The following is a 22,282-nucleotide window of genomic DNA, read 5'->3' on the forward strand; positions in this document are numbered from 1 at the left end:
GCTGCATGCCCCCATATTGCAAAATCTTGGCTTTTGTGCAGGGCCTGTTTCATTGTTTCCCCTGCACGGTCAGTTTCCCTTGTGAGAGGGGCGTTTTGTGTTTTAACAAAAGCAAAACAGAAAGCAGGGAGGAGAATTGAAACTGGAAAACGTGCTTCTAATAATACCCTCAGGCTGATCCTGAGGAAGGGCTCAAGCATGGCAGGGCTTTCCTCCTCATCTTGTAACTGAGGAGTCAGGTTGGGGGGTGAGGGGTGGTCTCCCATTCCCTGGTTTCCATGTATTCCTCTCTCAGGGAACAAAAATGGACCTAGCTCACACCTCAGCGCTGTGTAAAGCAGGAGCCAGGCCAGGGATGTGAATGGATTGAAGCCCTGGGGGCGGCAGGGGGACCCCAAGCCAGGATGAGGTGCGGGGTCTGAGGAGATGCAGGCGTTGAAGCGCCCCAGGCAGGGGGTGACGCGGGGGCCTGAACGGGTGCGGGACGTGGCTCTGCCCTCGCAGCATACTCCCGTGGGCAGCGCAGAGCCGGCCCGGGTGGCGAACGGGCAGCCTCACAGCCGCCCCGCGGGGACACGGGCTTGTGCTCCGCCCTGGGCGGGGGTGGCACACGCCCCTCGCAGGGTGTGCGCACGGAGCGAGGCGCGCACGGGACACGCCCTCCCGGAGGGTGCACACACGCACACAGGAGCAGGCGCGCCGATGAGGGGCCTGCACGCAGACACACACATGGAGTAGACAGAAGCACGAAGAACGTGTAGGTACAGAGATGCACGCACTCACCGAGGGTGTACACGGAGAGAGAGGGGCCGACACACGCACAGGCAGCGTATAGACACACATACGCACGCACTAGGTGTGCAGAGCCATACACACGCAGGCACTCGCAGGGGTTGCACACAAGCGCGTGCGCACACGAGCAGCGCAAACACATCCTCACACGCAGCAGCATATCCGTACAGGGAGACTCGCACGAGGCGCGTGTAGGTACGTAGCCATTCACACAGGCAGGCACTCACAGAGGACGTGTACGCACGTGCGCGTGCGTGCGCGCCCCCCTCCCCCACTCGGTCGCGTCCCCTTTAAATGCAAAGCAGGCAGGTGGCCCCGCCCCCCCGCCTGCGCTCCCCGCCCCCCCACCCCAGCGGGTTAAAAACTTCGGCGGGGCCATTTTGGGGGCAGTAAGACCCGGCGGAGCCCGGCGCGAGCACACACTCAGCCGCGCCCAGCACCCACGCCGCCGCCGCCGCCAACCCACTCGCCCGCGCGACATGAGCGACGCGCCCGACACCACCGACCCCGCGCCGGCCCCGCCCGCGGCCCCGGCCCCGGCCCCCAGCGCCGCCAGCCCCACCGGGGCGGCCCCGGCCCCAGCTCCGGCCCCGCCCGCGGACGCCAAGCCCAAGCCCCCCCCAGCGCCCCCCGCCAGTAGCGGCAGCAGTAGCAGCAGCGCTAGTGGAGATGCGGCCGCCGCCGCCGCCCCGGGCCCCGCCGCCGACACCGAGAAGAAAGTGCTGGGTGAGGCCGCGCCGCCTGCGCGCCACGTGCAGCCGGGCCGGGCCCGTGGGAGGGGGTGCGGGCTTCCTGCGCTGTGGGACTTCCCTCCCTCCCCCGGGGGCGGCTCCGGGCCCCCTCGGGAGGGCCGGGCCGGGCTGTAGCGCCGTGGGGCTTCACCTCGTGCTGGGCCAGGAGCGCACACGGGCACCTCGTGCTGGGTCAGGGGCGGCTCGGTCCCGCCCCGCTGGGCTCTTGGCCGCTTGGTTTCTGAGCCCCCCCTGTGCCTAGCCCCTGGGTGCGGGCCCCTGCCCTGGGGTCCTTGTGGGGCAGCTCGGCAGTTAGGACTGACTTGGTGGCCTGGAGCACAGCCCCCAGGATGGCCCTGAAAGCTGTGCGGGTGCCCTGGGTGCTGCTGCCTTGTGGCATGGCGGGGCGGGGTGGAGCAGGGGGGTTGTTTGCGTGTGAAATGCGAGGGGGGGAAGCAGGCAGCAGTGCCAGCCCTGCAGGAAGTGGAGCTGCTCTCTGGCTGCGGTGCCCGCTCCTGGAAAGGGATGGGGTTGCAGGTTACTGATCCTTTCTGATTCATCTGGCGTGGTAGTTCCTGCCCATGTTAGACTCTAGGCGCCCCTTGGAAAATGCCAGCTTTCACTTGTTTGATTATGGGGATAAACAATAGAGCAATTCTTCTGTTGCAAAGAACTCTGACTGCACTGTTTTCCAGTGCTCTGGTTCCCCATGTGAAATCCCTGGGTGTACCTTGTTTGCATACCAAACAGTGCTAACATTGTGGGGCACCCTGCAGCACCCTTGAAAGGATTTCAAGGCAGCACCCTGGTTGAGGAGCCCCGCCCTGGCTGAGATCTCCTCCCTGCTCCACGCCCTCCTCAGTGGCAGGACAAGGTGTAAGAAGAGCACGATTGCCAGGCCCTGCCCTGCCCTGCCTTACTACTAAGGCATGAATCTAAATAGCAGAGGAAAGCTCTTTCTGTCTGGGAGAAAGCTTTCCAATAAGTAAAAATGACTTTTTTGCTTTTATCACTTTCTACTGCTAACTACCCCCTAAAAAATCCGAAGCACCTCCTGGGGCAGCACTGAAATTAACACTTCTGTCTGCAAAACTGCCTTGTTAACATTAGCATTCTGTTTTGTTTTATTTTTATTTTTCTGAGCCAGGAACGTGAGGAGTGACTTATTGACAGTACTGGTTGGAGAATGGCTTTGTGAGCAAGTGTTTCTTTTTGTTAATCTTGCACTTCCATGTTAATGGCTCTGTAAATATGTACACTTAGTTTCTGACTGAAAAGGAACGACCTTGCCTAGTCCCAAGGGAGGCAGGTTCTGACATGTGGTCCAGCTTCTGTTATCCCAACTGGAAATTGAGGTAAAATTAGTACTTGCTTGTTACCAGTGATCCCAAGCTCTTTCTTTAAAGAAAAAAGATTGTCTCAGAAGTTGCTTTTGGGGGTGCTAGAATAGTTTTTAAACTTACAGGTAGTTTTGTTCCGCCCCCACCCACCTCACAGTTGTGCTGGCTTGAAGTCACTCTTTTTGAGACTCCCTCAGTGCTCTGTTGAAGTAGAAGAGTGGGTTCAATCCCATTCCTAATGTGTAGGTGGATACCTCTCCCAAGTTTCCTTCATAGGTTGGCACTTGGCAGCAAATCTATCATAAAGAGACTGATAAGGCAAGGGTAGTCAGCACCCACTGCTAGAAATGGGTTCCTCTGTGGTGCAAGAGGAGTTACCGCCTGTTGATAATTACAGCTTTCCCAGACAGTGAGATATATTGGTTATGCCTGTAGATATTCAGGGCCAGATTTAAGCAAAGACTTTAGACTTGGGCAGACTTTAAGAAACTGAGATCCTAATTTAGTGGCTACTTTAACCATAGCAAGTTTTTGTTTTGTTTTTTAATGCTTCTTAGGCCGGAAAGTTCCTCTAGCTGTCTGCAGCTGTACTTGCTCTGGTCAGAGCAACTAGACATTAGTTTCTCTAAGCCCCAGGCTTTCCAGAAACTTGGAAGAGAGGTGTTTGAAGTCTCCTGAGGGGCTCCATTCAGTAGGTGTGTTCAGGGCATGCCAAAAGCCTGGGGACTGGATCAGTTACTTGCAAAACACCATTGTGGCTGCCTCTCTCAATCCTTTTTTGAGGTCAGCTGAAAGGCGGGGAGGTGGTTGCTGTTGTGCCCCTGTTCATTTAATAGCCTAGTGGAGAAAGGTGTATGGTCCATACAGTAAGGTTCAAAATGGTATCCCTATAGGAGAGAGTCTTGTGCAGATGGTTGTGGAATAGTTTGGCAGGCCTGTAAGGATTTTCTTAAGAGGGAGACGGCATCTAGATTTTGGGTTAAGGTAAGGTGTTGGGGAGCCTGGATTCTGGTTTTGGCTCCTGTCACCATTTATTTGGCCCTTCTATTGACCCATCGCTGCTTAGGGAGCAGGGACTGGGACTCTGGTCTCCCTGTACTAAGTGTGTGTGCAGCTTAGTTAAGTCCCTAGTTAAGGGATTTGGTCAGATTCATTCCTTGTTCTGTTTGTTTTTCTGTGGAACAGGTATATTTAGCTAAACATTAGTGAAATGCATTACTTATGAGTGATTGTTGTTAGCTTTACTACTTGAATAAGCTATCTTGAATTTTTATTATTTTAATGTTTATTTGTATATTACCTATATGGGAGGGAATACTTTTTTTTGTGTTAAGCTGGCAGGTCAAATAACACTTCAGAAGTAGGAAAAATCTTTCCAAAGATGTGGCAGAGTGTAGCATTTTTTTTATAGCTTTGGATTTTGGGTGGCAATAATATAGCTTGGTGTTTTACTTAAATACTACATAAGATCAGTCCATTTCCTTCTGGGTGTTCTCAACAATACCAGAAGTCCTGGGTGGGGGGCCGTGTGGCTGGGAGGAGAGGAGAGGTTGAAACACCCACAGATCTGAGAGGAGATGCTGCAGCAAGGCCTGGCAAGCTTGTTTGACTGAGGGAGTGTATGTATCATGCTGCAGGAGCTAGTGAAACCTGTTAATCCAAGATGAAACAGTAGGGTCTTGCAAGATAATACAGCAAGGCCTGTGACCAGAATGGTGGTTGGAGCAAAATGTTTTGCACCAAGAGCGGTCTGGCTTTAGAGCTAAATATTGGGTTCAGTTCTTGGTAAATGGTGAGACCTTGGTAAGTGTTCATGGAAAATGCCACAAAACAAGAGGCTAGAAAGTAGTTAGTCAGGAAAAGACCTATGAGGTTACATCTTGGATAGACAATGCAGAACAGGGCTTTCTCTGGCCTTTTGCCTGATCCACTTTTAGCTTGGAACTTCTGTCAGTTTGTCTAGCGAGATTATTCCAGTCTGATAGTTTTTGCTGTTGAGGAAAGATGTTCTCATATTTAGCTGGGAACTCTATCCCTCTCGCTTTGCTCCTGTTAACCACCTTATCCCTATTTCACTGATTTCTCCCCTGTCTGTGGATGTGATTATACCCATATTCCTTTTCTTTTCTTTTCTTTTTTTTTTTTTCAATCAACTTCCTTCCAGTTTTTGGAAAGCCGAAAGGAGATGGCATTGGTGAAATCCAGGGCTTCTAACCAGCTGACTTGGGAGAGTCACCTTTGTCTGTACATTATCCAGCTACTAAATGGCAAACATGATAGCAGAGAGGAAAAAAGTGACACACTCTTAATGAGTGTGCATCTTGCTACATCCCACAAATCACACATGGGGAAAGGAGCAATAGTAGTGACTGTACTATCAGATAAACTGCTTGAGGTTTGTTCTAGAAATTGACTTCTTGTGTATGTTCATTTTATTTTTCAGCTACTAAAGTTCTTGGCACTGTCAAGTGGTTCAACGTCAGAAACGGATATGGCTTTATCAACAGGTTTGTTGATCACTTATTTGTACATCTCCAAAAATGTGTTGGTGCCTCTGCCTTCCCTATTGTGCACCTTCATCTCCCATCAACTCTAGCAGTGGATGAACCTCAAAAGTGTGAGTGCTGTGGTGAGCTACCTAACTGAAACTCAGAAAATCATGTTTAGTGGGGCTACTTCTTCAGCCTGCAAAGCCTATTTTGGAACCTCATGGAAATGAGTTTTCTGAATCGCTTGATACTTCTTATTTCCTTTTGGGTTTGAAATAACACAAGTTCAGCCTCCACTGCACTATTTCTGTTTTGACACCTTCATACTTGGCAAGATTTTGGAGAAGAAAGCAAAGATGATGGATGTGGGAGGAATCTACTGAACCTTTTCCTACTTTTGAAGGTGTAGGGGGTGGATAAGAGGGGGGCAAAGGAGCTTTGTAGACTTGAATTTTTAGACATTTAAAAACCCATTTACTAAAGCTTCATTGATTTGATCCACGCCCTCCCCCCCAATTCTACTAACATTCTCACCAATATGTTTAAGTGGAGATGGTCACAGAACTGAGCATAGAAAATGGGTCCTGGGAGCCTACCTGTTCACCTCTGTCCTGGGCTAGGCCATTCTAGCCTTTGACCTGAAAAGGTTGCCAGCTGCTGCTCCAGATGACTTCAAGCTCAAATGTCAGTAGCTAAAAGCTAAGACTATATGGCTTCCTTGTGAAGGCCCTCTGTATCTTGCTGTTTCTTTGGTAGTTTTTTAAATTAGTTTTTATGTTCTATAATGTGATTTTGAAAGATGTGTGCTTTCTGATGCAAAGGCTTAAAAATAGTAACCGTCTCCCATCACAGCAGCTTATGGTCAGTGGGATTAGTTCATGGACACTAGAGAATGGGATACAAAGTCTCCCATTTGGAAACAGTATTACATTGCAGTGGACTGGATTGCTAGGGGGAATTTGTTCCATATCCTGTTCCCTTTTACTTGTAAGTCATTTATCTGAAGTTCAGCCCCAGGTCAACAGGGGTTGGCTGACTTGCAAAGAATAATTCGAATCATGGGAATAATTGATGTATGTGGATACAGAGCCTTCTCCTTTTAAGCACAACTTCCAGTCTTCTGCGGAACTGGGAGACTAATGGTTTGGAGACAGATAATAACCTAAAGATGAAAGACTTAATATTTTCCCTGTAGCTGTCTTAGCGAAGTCGTCTTTTGCTCCATCTTATGCCAGTGGGACAAACATCTACATGCAGCCATCAGAATGTTCGCCTTTTAATTTTTTTTTTTTCTCCCCCTTCCTCCATGTTCACCACTTCTGCCCCATCTAGTACTGGTTTGCATAGGCATGCCAAATATTGAATAAATAAAGGAGGCTTGACTCTTTGTTCTTTGGGAACCGAAGGGAACTTGAGCCAGGAGTCACCCTTGTTCAGGGTCTTTTTTTTTGTTGTTGACAGTAGCCATTGCCAAGTTACCTAAAAGAATATAAGCAAGCTATAGTGAACAATTACAGAATAATCTATTCGTAAGGGACCTTCTGATACCTGTTAGTTCTTGGCTCACACTCTGAAGTGTTTCTCCTTAAAAGGTGTTACATCTTGGGGGGAAAGGGGGGCAGGGTCCCTTGGACCCCTTGACTGTCAAAATGAGTTCTTTTGCCCTTGCACCTTTTTATAAGTGAGCATTGGTGTAAATGAAATAGAAGGGATGGCCTTTCGTGGTGTTGGGGTGGGGGGGTCCAGCTTCTCAGTCTGAGTGCATCTGTTAGATACAGAGTGAGCGCTCAATCTGATGAAAGTAGATCAGTTGCATGCAAAATCCTGCAGTGGCTAGAAGATTGTCTAGACTGTCCTAATAAGTTTATTCTCTCTTTCATGTCTGGCTCTTCCCCCTCTCTCACTGAGCATTCCTAATCCTTCCTATCCTAGGTTGCTTTGGGTTTCAGTGAAAGGAGAGCCCTCTTAACAGCTGTGCCCAGTCCTGTTGACAGTCTTGCTTGACCTCTGGGACAACGTGTTAGGAGCTCAGGTTGCAGGCCGGGGTGGGGTGGGGTGGGGAAGAGGGGATCGGAGGAGGGAGAATTAAATAGACTGGCTGCCTATGTCAAACTAAACCCTGGATATCTGCCCATGGATTAAAGGGGGTCCCTGGGGAAGGTGGAAAATCCCTTACTGGCAGGGAAATGCTACAAAGGGAATTCACAGCTGGGTCTGTCTGGAGGGATGGAGTAGGCTTGTACTGCACATGGGATCCTGGTGGTATGTTCCCGTTGGAGCCTCTTGGATATCTGTTCCCAGGCTCTGCTCCTTGATTAAGTGGAGGATGGGAGGGGCTGACTGGGTGAACCCCAGGGACCCTGCTATAAAATGACAGACTTAAGAAGTAGTTTTATGATGACATTTTTCTTTCTCTTCACACTTTCCACAGAAATGATACCAAAGAGGATGTGTTTGTTCATCAGGTGAGTGAGACAATTGACTACAGAAATGCATGTTTATGTCTTGGGTGTACCCAGAATCTCCACAGAAGCCAATATCCATCTGACCTAACTGTCTATAAGGCTGTTAGATGGGCAGTTTGAATGGCCCTACTTGTCCTTGTTCATCCTGAAGAGAGTCTTCTTCAGTACACCTACATCCATATTCTTGATCAGTGGCATGCTCAGACTCCAGCTGTAGTATGTGGCAGATTGGGGTGGGAGCAGGAAGTATAGCAGTAGATGGGACAAGAAACAGCAGGCAAAGTACCACAAGGGGTTAATTTGTGAGCCCCAAGGCTTCCACCTGGCTGGTACACCCTGCAGTGCTGAGTGTGAGGCTGGGTGTGATACCCATGCAGCAGCAACAGCTGTGGGCATCCCCACTGATGTGGCCCATGTGGTGTACTGCCCCTTTCACTTAGAAGCTGCAGAGCCCTGCTCTGAATGCTCAAGGGGCTGACCTGCACTGAGGTCTGTTACCTTCCTCTGTATAATGACTACAGATGCTGTGTGTCTGTTGCTTCCTTCTGTTTCTTGTCCACTGTCCTTTTAGAAAGGGGTAAATGCTTCTTCTGCAGCAGGGTAGATGCTCAGTTTGCAGAGGGACTAGTTTGTTTGGTTCAAAGTAAAGTGAAATGGAAACTTTCTGTGCCCCCTCCTTTCTGCACTAGTTCCCTTTTCTCACATACTCTCTCCTTGTTCTTCCATTGGCCCTGCTGACTTTCTGCCTGCCTGCCTGCCTTGCTGTTTATTGAGAGAAAATGATCCAGTCTGGCATCTGCCCAGCTTGCCTGCTATCAGCTATTGCTACATGAGACCGCTACAGTTGGGAACAAGGGGAGGGAGGCAATGCAGCAGGTGCGACTGGGCAAAGGGTGGTCACCAAGTAGACTGCTGGGACACATGGCGCTGAAGCCCATCAGCAGGTTGTCACTTCTCAGGTGTCTCTCCGTGACTTGAGACTCTCTTGTCAGTGAAAGTGGGAGTTGAGGAAGCTGTTTCTGCCACTAACATGAAAGCCGGCTAGTGTCTGAATTTGCCATGTTTATCAAAATAGTCTGTGCTGCCCCTATTATGGGAAGCATGGTTGAGATCTGCAGGTGTTCAAATATCCCCTCGAGTTAGCTTCTGGAGTAGAGCCTGGGGCCTTATGCAGTAAAAGCAGAGGTGTCTGTAACCAGGAGCCTCTGACCCTCTGTGCAAGCTAGCTGTGGGAGAGAGAGAGGGGAGGCACAGTCAGCATGTTAGACAATGGAAGTGTCCATGCATATATAATTTGGTGCTCATGGTGACATGACTCCGTGATAACCTGATGCAACTGTTCTCTGGGCAAGGGCAGTTGAATTCGTATCAGAATTCTCTGGTGGTGTTAATAGGGTGTGGGGAGACCTTTAAACTCCTGTGTTTACCATGAGCACCACAGCTATCTTGTGCACTGCTTGTTCATAATAATGCATTAGTGTTTGGGGCAGATACTCAATGCGGTCCTGTCCCTCCCCAGCTTCTGCCCCCTCCCCAGCTGCAGTTGGTAGCTGACTAACAGCAGCAAGCTAATGGATAAACAATCTAAAAATAGATGGAAAAGGTAATGGCAGTTAAGTTGGCTACCTTGTCATTGAGGATCCTCTTGTAGGTGTCATGGCAGGGAAATTGCTTTTAAGGAGGACAGTAGGGAAGTCTTGAAGGTACTTGCAGTGGCGTGAGGTGGGGAAAACAAAGAGATCCTTCTCAGATGGGCTGTCAGTGGTTTCAGTATCAGCACGAACATGAAAATCAGTATCTTTGATTATCTAAAGGATGGTGGGTGAAGAGCAGGCTGCAGAGTTTCTTTAGAGGTAAAGATTTCATGAAGTTTTGCAGAAGAATGTCTATGCCTCCTTTTTGCCCTTGCTGTAATCTGTTTCACCCTGCCCTTTAGGGAAGGGGGAGGCTCTAGGGCTCCTTCCCACACCTTCATGCAAGCCATGGAGCTTTTGCAGAACGAGTAATAAATGTTGTCCTTCCATAGCACCCTGCAAGGACAAAGTGACTGGTTGTGGCACTAGAAGACTCCACTTCCTTAGCAAGTGAAACCTAACATCTTAAATGCCAGTACACACAGATTGAATTGAGCTTTTGAACCAAATAATAATGGGACCGTGGTGGCTGTCCCCTATGGGTTATCCAAGACCAGGTGCTCCAGATGTTCCCTTCTGGCCTTGTTCAACTATCCTATCAGGAGCCTATACCCGATAGTGTCTGAAGGCTTGGGCACTGTCTGACAGTGTCAGTCTGTGGAGTGGTGACCTGACTTCAATAGTCTGGTTTCTCTTCATATAAGGGTTGCCCAAACACTAAGCAAGTTGAACCCTGTTGAATTTATAAAAGGTAGGCAAGAGTGCTGCTCCCCTCCGGGCAGTACAGTGACTCAGCTGGGCAGATTGGGGCCTGTCAAAATGAGCAGAAGGGAACTTTTGGGTAGGGAGGGGCAGTTAGAAAAGCAAATCAATCATGTATGCAAACATCCTGTCCTGAACCACCCCCTCCTCTGGTTTGTGACTGTTTGCTGCTGCTGACTCCTCCCCCTGCCTCTGTACACTGGGAGTGTGGGGGAGGGGCTGGATTACACCTCTAATCTCTTTAGAATAAGGTTGACCTAGTTGAACAGATCCTCCCTCTTTTCCCTTCCCTCATGCATGTTGGGAGGGGAGCAGGCAGATCTCATGATCAGAAAAGGGGTTAACTCTTATGTGGCTGTTGAATGCTATTTATATTTAGAAACACTTTAATCTGCACTCCCTCCTTAGCGCATGCATGGTTGCTTCGTTCTCACTCTTCTAGCCTTGCAGAGAGTCCAGATTGTGGAATGGGGCATCTGGGCATAGAAAGAGATTTGGATGCCTCCTGGTCCCTGTACCCACTCAGTGAGTAAGTGGAGGTGTGCTCTAATGCGTTATTGCTTCCATTTATAATGATTCAAGTAACGGAGCACTTGCATCACCATTGGGAGGTGATAGCTTCTTTTTAATAGTGGAACGTGTTGCTGAAAGCAGTCTTCATCTTTCTCCTAAAACTTAACTTCAGCAGCTGCAACCTCTTTAGCATCAGTAACTTCTTTTTCCTTGGAACTTACTTACCTTCCTTTTGCTATTTACTTGGGCAGACTACACCTATCTTAAGTTATTAATTGTTCTTCATAAACATTCTGCCATCTGGGTCTTAACTGTCTGAATAAAAGTTTATTTACTTGTGCCCCATGTTCCTGGAAAAACGTTACAGATGGTGTCCCAAATACTGTTCTGTGTGATGCTGATGTACCAAGATGCATGGGCATGATATTTTGACATTCCAATACACAAAGCTCACTACCTCTAAAACATAGGGTTCCTATACACATGTAGAGAAATCTAGCACACTGGAGCAGACTCGATTTAATTGAGTCTGCTGGAGCACGGAAATTGACACACTCTGGCAGCCTTCCACGTCCCCATCACATGCATCAGCGTTGCTGAAAAAATGGCAGTGGGGCACTTTGAACTGAAGCTTATCCAATGTGTTTTATTTCAAAGTGCCCCACTGCCATTTTTTCAGTGCAAGGACACTGATGCATGTGACATGCAGGTGCTTTCAATCAGCACAGCTTGCTAATTAAAGTGCCTGGCTCCCCATCCTAGAGTGCCTGTAAAAATGCCTGTAGTTGTCTCTTGTATGCACAAAGTAACCTGACATGGCTGAATTCAAAGAGATTGCACAAAGTAATGTTTCCAAATAAACTCAATCGGCTATATATTTGTGGGTATCCTTTCTTCCCTTCTTTTTTTTAAAAAGGGAAACTATTTCAACTGTTCCATACCTGGCCTGGTTTAATTCCTATGACAGCTTCAGGAGCTGAGGCTTGGTGTGTATTCATACCTATTGTTAGCTAATGTGCTGTCCTCACTGGCAGTCTGCAAATGCTGTGGGGGTGGGCATTTGGAAAGACTCTTGTCCCCTCTTTCCTCCAGGTTTTTAGAGGCTGCTGTCAGCAGGAAGTATTGTGAAGTATTTCTCTATTCTCTTCCCCCTCCCATGACAGCATCTGTAGGTTCAGAGGAATCCAGGAAGGCAATCCAAAACCTAACTCAGTATTTGCCTTTGTAGAAGAGTCTTGAAATCTGAGGCCTCCAAATCCAATATAGCTAACTGAAAACTTGAGAATTGCAGAGCACTTGAATCTATGCAGTTAGTTTCTGCATCCTGTTGCCACAGTATATAGGTACTTATTGAAATTGAATAAATTCATCCTTACCATATCTCTGATGCAGGGAAACCTGGGACAGACCCTTTACAAATGGTGACTGAAATGCAGATTGTTACATGACTGAGATCACATCACAAGCCTGTGTCAGCCACGGAACACAGATCTCTGGCATCCAGGTTCATTGCTAGTGTCACTTTGCAGCAAGACTGCAAAATGAAAAACAATGAGTTGGAGGCAAAAAGCTAATTATTCTAGCTTTTGCTCTAAACTATGTCTAGATTTGTCAGCATTATTACTTGACACTAGAGCTTTTCATTTGAAGATTTGAAAGACTTGACAAATGCTGGACTTGATTTGGCTTCATTTACAATGTGACAAAAGGTCCTTTGACTTCAGTAGCTATGGGCCTTATACCTGCTTATAAGAACTGCTTTGGTTAAACCTTTCAGTGAATGTATTGTGGACTTTGGTATTGGAACTAATCCAAAGTTCTGCATAGTTTGTTTTATAGGAAATGTTTTGCACATCTCAACTGTGTATTCCCATGTAGGAAACACAGGGCAGGCTCTTAGAGGCAACCGTATCCTAGAATCTCTCTCAAGTGGGCTCATCTCTTCAGAACTGATCAGGCTTTTTGCTCTCTCTGCTTTCCCAGTCTTATTGGAAGATTGACTCTAGACTCCAGCTGCTCTAATGGATGGCAGTTCTAGCCATTGGTAGAGTTCAGCCAAGCTTCCATTTTGCTTATGCCTGGGGTTGTCTGCACTGAATCTAAAGATACCACAGTATATGTGTTATCTGTGTTTGTTTCCTTTCTGGTCTTGGAAAGCATCTTTGTCTCATCTTTGGGCCTCCTGTCTGTACCTCTTCACTGCATTTAAATTGGGATGTAAGCACATTGCCTTGTACATTGTGTGTTACTCTTCATGTCCAACTGGGTTTTGATTTCCAGATCTTGTCTTTGGGGATCAGTGATACAAGGCGTAAAGCAAAATGTACTTATTCAATAACTGGAAGAAAATGTTAGGATCAATTGGATTTTAGAAATGCTTGTAAATGTACTTTTCTCCTAATCTAACTTATCTTGGATTGAAATGTAAGATAAGCTTTCCTGCTGAGTTTTTTAGGAACAGAAACTACCTGTTTCTCCTAGTAAGCTCAAAGGCATGCTCCTGTGAGTCTGAATGGGTTCTTTTATGCTGTTCAAATTGTTCTTGGGTGCTAAGTAGGAGAGAAGGCTGGAACAATTAAGGCTACTTAGTTTCATAGTTTTCTAGGGTCGGAAGGGACCTGAGCAGATCATCTAGTCCGACCCCTGCCATGGCAGGAAAGAATACTGGGGTCAAACGACCCCAGCAAGATGTTCATCTAACCTCCTCTTAAACACCCCCGCGGTAGGAGCCTGCACCACTTCTCTTGGAAGTTGGTTCCAGACCCTAGCCGCCCTGACCGTGAAGTAGCGCCTCCTGATATCTAACCTAAACCTACCCTCTGCCAGCTTGTGACCGTTATTCCTGGTCACTCCTGGAGGTGCTCGGGGAAACAGTGACTCCCCCAATGCCTGCTGATCCCCCCTGACTAATTTATAACAGGCCACAAGATCCCTCCTCAGCCTTCTCTTTTGGAGGCTGAACAGGTTCAGGTCCCATAGCCTCTCCTCGTAGGGCCTGCCTTGCTGTCCCCTGATCATACGAGTGGCCCTCCTCTGGACCCTCTCCATGCTGTCGATATCCCTCTTGAAGTGTGGCGCCCAGAACTGGACGCAGTACTCCAGCTGCGGCCTGACCAGTGCCACATAGAGGGGGAGGATCACCTCCTTGGACCTGCTCGAGATGCATCTGTGGATGCATGCCAAGGTGCGGTTGGCTTTCCTTACTGCCTCTCCGCACTGCCTGCCCATGTTGATCTTGGAGTCAATGATGACCCCCAGATCCCCTTCTGCCTCCGTGCTGACAAGAGGGGGGTTCCCCAACCTGTAGGTATGGTGCTGGTTGTTCCTCCCGAGGTGCATCACCTTGCACTTGTCTGTGTTGAAGCCCATCCTATTCTCGTCCGCCCACCCTTGTAACCTGTCTAGGTCTGATTGTAGCCTGTTGCATCCTTCCAATGTGCCCACGTCCCCCCACATCTTAGTGTTATCAGCAGATTTGAACAGGGTGCTTTTTACCCCCTCATCCAAATCACTGATGAAGATGTTGAACAGTGCAGGCCCGAGGACTGAGCCCTGCGGAACCCACTGCCCACGTCCTTCCAGGTTGAGAAGGACCCATCCACTGCCACCCTCTGGGTGCGGCCCACCAGCCAGTTGGCGACCATTTGACTGTGTGAGTGTCTACACCACAGCCCCCCAGTTTCTTAATGAGAACGGGGGGAGAGACTGTGTAAAAAGCCTTCCGGAAGTCCAGGAAGACGATGTCCACTGCTACCCCTGCATCTAATGATCTGGTGATCTGATCGTAAAAGGCCACCAGGTTGGTCTGACAGGACCTGCCACTGATGAACCCATATTGGTTGCCCCTAAGCATGTAGTCCCCTGCTGGATGTGTGCCAGCATAATTTTCTCGAACAGCTTGCTGAGGATCGAGGTGAGACTAACCGGCCTATAGGTTCCCGGATCCTCCTTCCTCCCTTTTTTGAAGATGGAGACCATGTTGGCCCTCTTCCAGTCCTCCGGTACCTCACCAGAGCACCTCGAGTGCTCATAAAGTTGTGCCAGGGGACTTGCAATGACCTCGGCCAGTTCCTTTAGAACTCTAGGGTGGAGATCATCCGGGCCGGCTGACTTGAATACATCCAACTCCTCCAGAAGCTCCCTAACTAAATCCTCGCTAACCTGTGGCCCAGGTGTGCCTCCCCCGGGGCTCGAGGGGGCCCAGCAGGGAGGTGGCTGTTCTGGTCCCTACTTAGGAAGACGGAGGCAAAGAAATCGTTAAACATGTTAGCTTTGCCGTCTGGTGTGATGACCAAGTTTCCCATGGCGTCCTGCCAGGGCCCCACATTACCCGGGACCTTCTTTTTACCCCCTACGTATTTTAAAAAGGACTTCTTATTGTCCCTAATCTGGGAAGCTAGCCCCAGTTCCATCTCTGCCTTGGCCTACTTGCTCTGGTGTTTCTTAATGGTCCTTCTGATGACCCCTTTTTTCTTGCTTTCTTTTTTCCTTCCCCATTGGCTCTGCCACCTGAACAGATCCTTATGTGGCAATACCCTTTATGCTCTGTGGCTTAAACAAATAAATAAATAAAATCTTATTGTGGTAACTGATCCAGATTCAGCATTAATAATTGTCACACTCATCACAAAAGCCAGTGGCCTCAGCTCTTTCCTCCCCTTCTAGTTTAAAAAAAAAAAAAAAAAAAGTCATGGAGTAAGAACACGCAGTGTAGTAATTCATAGATTATAAGGCTGGAAGGGACCTTGAAGATCATTGGCTCCAGCCTCCTACACCAAGCAGGAAAGACACTCTTCACAAATGAGAAAGTGAAGGAATAGCTGACACAGCTAATGGGAGGGTGGTGGGGGGAGCAGGACCTACTGAGGGAACCAGTGAAATTAGATGCTGCTGCTGCTGCTACCACCAACACTGCTGCCTAGCGAATACTTAACATGGTGCAGTTGTCATACAACGGAGATGAAGAAGTTGAATAAATTCACCTTGGGCCAAATTCTTTATGCTGGAATTAGGGAAGTCTCTACTTACTGAGTGGGGTACCCTGTATCTTGGTGTTAATGAAGATTGAGTTGGTATGTTGGTCCTCTAAGCAGTATAGTGAAGGATGCAGACTGCATGACTTCTAGAAGGTGGCATGGGTTCTCTGCCAGAGGCTATAAAGTTAGAACCACTAATTTAGTGTTAGACTGAGCTGGGACTCTAGAAATAAGAGCTCTCAATTCCTAGCTTTGTCACAAGCATAGTGCATCTTTAGGTGAATAGTTTACCTATTGCCTCCATTCTCTGTGTAAAATGTTGTGATTCTTTCTTTTCTCTCTCTTTTTAATGCCATCTTCTTTAAAAAGGCTCAGGGTGGCTTACAATCAGTCACAAAATGGGTAAAATAATAATAAAAAAAATTCTTCCCTAAAATACCTAAGCTTAACTCTATCTGCTAAATATGCCCAAATAAAAAGGTCCTACATTACTTTTGAAAGATGGCCAAGCCAGGTTAGGCCCTGGCTGGCCTTGAGGCTGAGGGAGTTCCAGAGCTGGGAAGTAACAGCTAAAATTGTCTTTCTACATGTTTTGGCCAAGTGAACTTGTTGCCCAAATGGGAATGAGTCTCCTCCTAAGGCATCGGGAGGTGTAAAATCTATCAGTGTTTGTGAGGAGGTGAGATGCTGGGTTGATAAATGGGTCTTTATCTGGTGGTGTGTTCTGAATAAAGCAGATTGTACTCAACTTATCCACAGTGTGTCTGTTGCCTTTGCCTCTATCCAGTTTCCTTGAACCCTTCTTCAGTGAAACACTCTAGGAATATGTAACTTCTGTTGTGTTCCACCTGTGGCTTTCAACATGGCTAATAACAGTATTTTGTGTCTTTTAAGACTGCGATCAAGAAGAACAACCCACGGAAATATCTGCGCAGTGTTGGCGACGGAGAGACTGTAGAATTTGATGTGGTTGAAGGAGAGAAGGTGAGTGATGGATAAACACATGGAGGTGCACTGCTGTGAGGGTTGTCTCTTTAAATGCGGGTAAATGTCTATATTTTTTTTTCTCCTAGCTACTTTAATAGGAGGACTGTAGGTCTGTACTACCATATCTTTGACTTCCACTTGCTTTAAATGTTAGTAGTTTCTTGTGTTCCATCCTAGGTATCAGTTAGCTAAGCTGTGCACATAGTTGGAAATAAAATAAAAAAAACCAAAAAAACAAAACCCCTAAACATTTTTGATGAATTGAATGTCTCTTGGGTTTTCCTTCCTGTTCATTTTGCTGTTGGCCTCTGAACTCTGTAATTCAGGAATTTCTTTCTGCCAGTGAGGTTGGGAATACCACGGCTTATCCACATGGGAATTTGTAAGGAAATGAAAGGTAATTGCTAACAGAGAAACCCATGGTATTTAGGAGGGAAGAAAACCCAAGCTCTTCTTGGTTTGACATGGCAGTTACAGAAGCAAATTGCTCCCTTCCTTACCTTGCCATCTTGTCTCTGTCTGTGCACTGTGCATTGGGTTCTTGCTGTCTTATGTTCCTCGTTACTATGTTTGTTATTTTGCTCTCAGGGTGCAGAAGCAGCTAATGTGACCGGTCCAGATGGGGTCCCTGTAGAAGGCAGCCGCTATGCTGCAGACCGACGTCGTTACCGACGTGGCTATTATGGCCGGCGTCGTGGACCACCTCGTAGCGTAAGTTGACCTCATCCCTTAGTTCCAGTTACCCTATTTCAGTTTCAAATCTTGAAGCAGTCCTCCAGCTTTTCTGCAGGGGGACTCCAAATTTAGTTCAGTGCTATGTTCTGGTGAAGAGCAAACCCATGCTTAAGTTTGGCTAAGTGTGTCCAGTGGTTCTGCAGAACCTATGAAAAAGGTCAAGGAAATAATCTACAAACTGGATAGTCTCCATTCTATTCCTGTGGGGAAGGCTGGCCTAACATAAAACAAAGCACTCTTGAGTCTGCCTAGAGCTGTTTTAGCAAACACCACTTATGGTAGCACTACTTCATGCTGGTTGATCCCACCCGCATGGATTGATTTCAGAAAAGGAAGGGGAATGTTGACCTGTCTTGAGATTCAATACATTCATGTGCCTCCTGAATCTCAGCTTGTTTCCACTCCCTTCTATAGTGGCCTCTGGTTTGGACTGAGTCATGTTCCCCCTTCAAGATGCACGTTCACACTTATTTGTTTCAACCAGCACACAGAAGATGCACAAACTGCATGGAAGGTTAGCACTTATTTGAATATCCTCCATAGAGCAGCTAATAATTGTGGAAGCACAGGAAGAGAAACCTGCATTATACCCCTATCTGGACAACTGGTTGGTTAAAATGGAGGTTCATCCCTCAGTCAGCTTTTGGTGCCATTTCATACACACATTACCTGTTCCAGGAACTTGTGCTTGAAAGGAAATATTTAGAAGTTGAATCTCTCTCACATATCAAGGTGACCTGTACTCCAGGATGTCAGCAACCAGATCATGCAATTGGGGTCTAACCCAACTAGCACAGTGACATCTTTTCACCCTGCAGTTTATATGGTTTCATATGCCTTTATACTACTGCCTTCAGAACCTGCAAGTCTGGTTAAGATAGGGGTACGCTGGGCCAACGTCTGCTATATGTCTCTGAACGTATTTTTCCCCAACCCAAACTTGTCCCTGAAATGCTGTAAAGATCTGAAGAATGTTTGGAGAGTGCCCGTAACTCCTTAACTTCCACTATTCCAGAGCTGAATTGACAGATGCCCTGTTTCCACTGGGTGGGAATACATATGGATGGTCTCTATGTGCAGGGTGTATGATTTAAACAGGAAGTGTTGGATGCATCACCCTCTTAGAACTTGAGGCCATCTGCAGGACCCTGCAGCTTGCTTAGCATGCCATCATCTGTACCAAATCACCCTATGTAACCTGTAGAGGTGGGATCCTTACCCTGACATATGACCATAAACCAGTCAAACTCTGGAACCAATGCATGGGGCACTAGTTGACCTGTTGCATAGTGCATTGACTTGTCTTCTGGAACAGCCTGAAAGAAGACTTAAGCTTGTGCTTCAATACATTTCTCAATTCAGAGCATCTCCTTGGACTAAGTTGTCCTCTGTGTGCTCTTTTTATTTAAAAAAACAAAAAAACAAACCCAACAGTAGTGTCATACTGTGTGGGTCAGGCTCTTTTGGTGGGAGAGAAGGACAGGGGTGAGGAACTGCTGTATACTTACCTTCAAACTTGTTCTGATTCCCAGAGTACTCTATAAGATCAGATGAGACTTCGCCAAAACCTTCTTGGTAGCACCAGGTGGCCTAGATGCTGCTTTGTTCTGAATTAAGTCAGTTCAACAAAGTCAAAGACGCGTCCTCTGTTTCTGTATCTATGGGCGCGTCTACACAAGATATTTACTGTGGAGCTGCCTAATTAGCTCTGCAGTAAAATCCCGGCACCTACGCATGCAACTCTATAAACTAACTTTGACGTAGATTAGTACTTGTAAATACAAGAGCTACCTTGCAGTGGACTTCTTTAATACGCAGCAACACATGTAGATGCTGAGTAGGCTGGCAGGGGCATGAGGGTGCTTCAATGCAGGGGCTGCCTGCTGGCTAGCCCCACACCGGAGCAACCTTATGCACTAGCCAGCCCCTTTGCAGCATGTTCATCCGGGTTGGAACAGCTCTGACAGCTCTGAGGTGGCAAACTAATCCCCTTGGGCCTCCTGCCAGTTGGCTGCTCTAACTCGGCTCAGTATGCTGTGGTCCCGCACCCAGGAGCAATAAACTCTGCTGCGGCATGCTGCAGTTTATTAATTCACATCAATTTCGTGTGTAGATGTGCTCAGTGTGGAACACAATAGAGGGATTGTCCAAAACCCAGACCTGAAGACTCTCCATCTTGCTGCATGGACAGCTGTGGAATGCAATACAGTCCTGTTCTCTCCTAGTCGATAATGCCTGTTACAGCTGAAGCAGAGTGTCCTGTCCTTAAGCCCATCATTTACTAAATGGAGTTAAAGGGGAAGGGCAAGTATTTCCCCTCCCTGTTTGACTGAAATTCTTGAAAGTTGTAACTAAGGATCCAGCCTGCCAAGAGACTTCAACCTAACCCCTTTGGTTTTCATGGAATCCTCATTTGAACCAACATCAACATGCTCTTTCCTATACCTGTCTGACTGGCTGAGCTGCTGTGTCAGCACAAAGGATGGGACCATTTTGGGCCTAGTGACATAGCCACCCTGTATAGTTTTTCTAGTTAAATACATAGGGTAAGAACATGGCCTACATACATGCCATTTCATACACACATTACCTGTTCCAGGAACTTGTGCTTGAAAGGAAATATTTAGAAGTTTATAGATCTCCACCTGAACCAACAACAGTTGTATTTTCCCAGAGTAGTATTCCTGAAACGATATGAACCTATCACAGGGGCATCTCTCTAGATCAGTGGTCTCCAAAGTGGGGTATGTGCACCCCAGGGGGTGCACAGGACGATCCATTGGGGTGCAGGAAGAAAATACTAGAACTTCTATTTCTGTTTACATAAATATACATATATATTGGGGGTGCGTGCTCAAAAATTTTTTACTGATGGGGTGTGTGATCAAAAAAGTTTGGAAACCACTGCTCTAGATCTTGGGCATATGATGAACTATAGCATTTTACTTGCAAAGGGACAACACCATTTAGATTTATCCTCTGGACCTGGGGTCAGAAACCTATAGCCTGTAGGTTGGATCTAGCCTGCAAAAGTCTGATCTGGTCCAGGGTATTGGCAGCATGCACATACACATGCACTGTGTTATGTATTTCCTCTGCAACACCCTCCTCCATAGCTATCTCTACTTCTGTTTTGCATCTGTTCTTACACTTGCCCCAGGATTTGCCCTTCTCAGTCACTGCTGAGGATGTGGGTCAGTGGTGAGGATAAGTGCAGATAGCTTGGGTGCTCTGAGGGCTGAAGTCTAGAAGTAGCAGCTTATGGCAGCAAAAGCTTGCTCATCCCTGGTATAGATTTGATTTGCATTTACAGAAGTGAGAACAAAGGGGACAGCAATATGCACTACACTTATGGTTCGGGGGGAACCCTTTGTATGCCATACATACGTAGGTTAGTCCAGGTGGAGACTGCGAACATGCTGTGTGCTAGTCAGTTGACTTGTCTAACCTCTGATGGAGCACTTTCTTAAAGTTTTAAGCAAGACTACCAGCTTTGTGGAAAATCTGCCCAACAGATGTTTCTAAAGCAGCTACCTAGAGCCCTAGGCATGTGTTCATAAGATGTTACGATGTCTGCAAAAACTATAAATTGGACATTGCATGCTGCAGAGTTGTTTTTCAGTCATAGTTGCATGCAACACTGAGATGCGGCTTTGCTCAAACTAGTTTACTGTTTTAGTCATGAGGTGGGTAAGAACATCCTTCAACTACCTGAAGAATGGTAACAAGGAGGATGGAGCTGGACTGTTCTTAGAGGTGGCAGATGACAGAACAAGGCAAAGTAGTCTCAATTAGCAGCAAGGGAAGTTTAGATTAAATATTAGGAAAAACTTTGTCAGTAGGAGGGCAGAAAAGCACTGGAACAGGCCACCCAGCAAGGCTATGGGATTTCTATCTTTAGAGGTTTTTAGGAAACAGGTAGACAAAACCTTGGCTGGGGTGATCTAGTTGGGGTTGGTCCTGCTCTGTGCAGGGGTTTGAACTAGGTGATCTCAGATGCTCATAATCATAGAAAATTAGGGTTTGAAGTTAATGGAATATTTGTATGGCAGTTGTTGAAGGAGAATGAGAAGTTACTTGATGGGCAGCAATTGCGTTTTTTAAATTACATTATCAATACATACATTCTGTGATTTGATCCTCTGTCCTCTCAGCCTTGGAGCTCTGTTCATCAGGGGATTCTGTAGCTGAAAAGATATAGAAACATGTTATTCTGATTTATATATTTATAAAAAAAAAAAAGGTGCTTGAGTACACGTGTGCCCCCCTCCTCCAACGTAAGTGTAGAGCGTACATAGGGACTCTTGTAGGGCATACATGGGGACTGTTGAGGTGTGGACTATGCTGTATAGAGGAAAGATAACCTACTGATGAATGTTGACTAGTTCTGTTCTCGCAGAATGCCATGGTTAAAAGGCTAACTGGTTTTGGATCTTTCTTAGTCCCTGTCGAGTGCAACTTTAGGTGATAGGTCTAGATTACTGCATGTCATTCTGACTGAAACAATGGCACCCAACCACTTCTAGACTGGACTGCAGGCCCACTTCCTAAATGTGTTGCTCAGCAGGCCCAGCAGAGTTTGATACTTTCCAACCTTTCTCTCCAGGGACTGCTGAAGCAGCTGCTATGCAGAGTGACTCTAACAACTTTTTCAAAACAATGCATTATTTATTAACTTACCCCAAGGTACAAAGTGTAAGTGTATCAGGGGGTAAAACAATAGGGTTCTATATCCATGTTTCCTTGTACCTGCGCCATAACCAAGATTACTTTCTTTCAAGTTGTCTTATAAGTTCCCTTCAACCCAGCCATGCCTACCCTTAGCTGGGAGAAGCTGGTTCTGTACGTTTCCTTGCCA

General features: G+C 47.1%; 1 protein-coding gene across 1 annotated transcript in view; it reads left to right on the top strand.

The window, feature by feature from the left end:
* Positions 1–1,170: 1,170 nt before the first annotated feature.
* YBX3 (Y-box binding protein 3) overlaps positions 1,171–22,282 on the top strand; it is a 35,491-nt gene continuing 14,379 nt past the window's right edge. The window contains exons 1-5 of the mRNA XM_090043952.1: positions 1,171–1,518; positions 5,307–5,370; positions 7,784–7,817; positions 16,597–16,686; positions 17,278–17,400. Of these exons, the coding sequence (XP_089900078.1) occupies positions 1,272–1,518; positions 5,307–5,370; positions 7,784–7,817; positions 16,597–16,686; positions 17,278–17,400 (558 nt within the window). The 5' untranslated portion in view covers positions 1,171–1,271. The remainder of the gene's footprint in view (positions 1,519–5,306; positions 5,371–7,783; positions 7,818–16,596; positions 16,687–17,277; positions 17,401–22,282) is intronic.

This window comes from Crocodylus siamensis, chromosome 4 (genome assembly GCF_052110815.1).
Source record: "Crocodylus siamensis isolate JL-2025a chromosome 4, ASM5211081v1, whole genome shotgun sequence".
Classification (NCBI taxonomy): domain Eukaryota; kingdom Metazoa; phylum Chordata; order Crocodylia; family Crocodylidae; genus Crocodylus; species Crocodylus siamensis.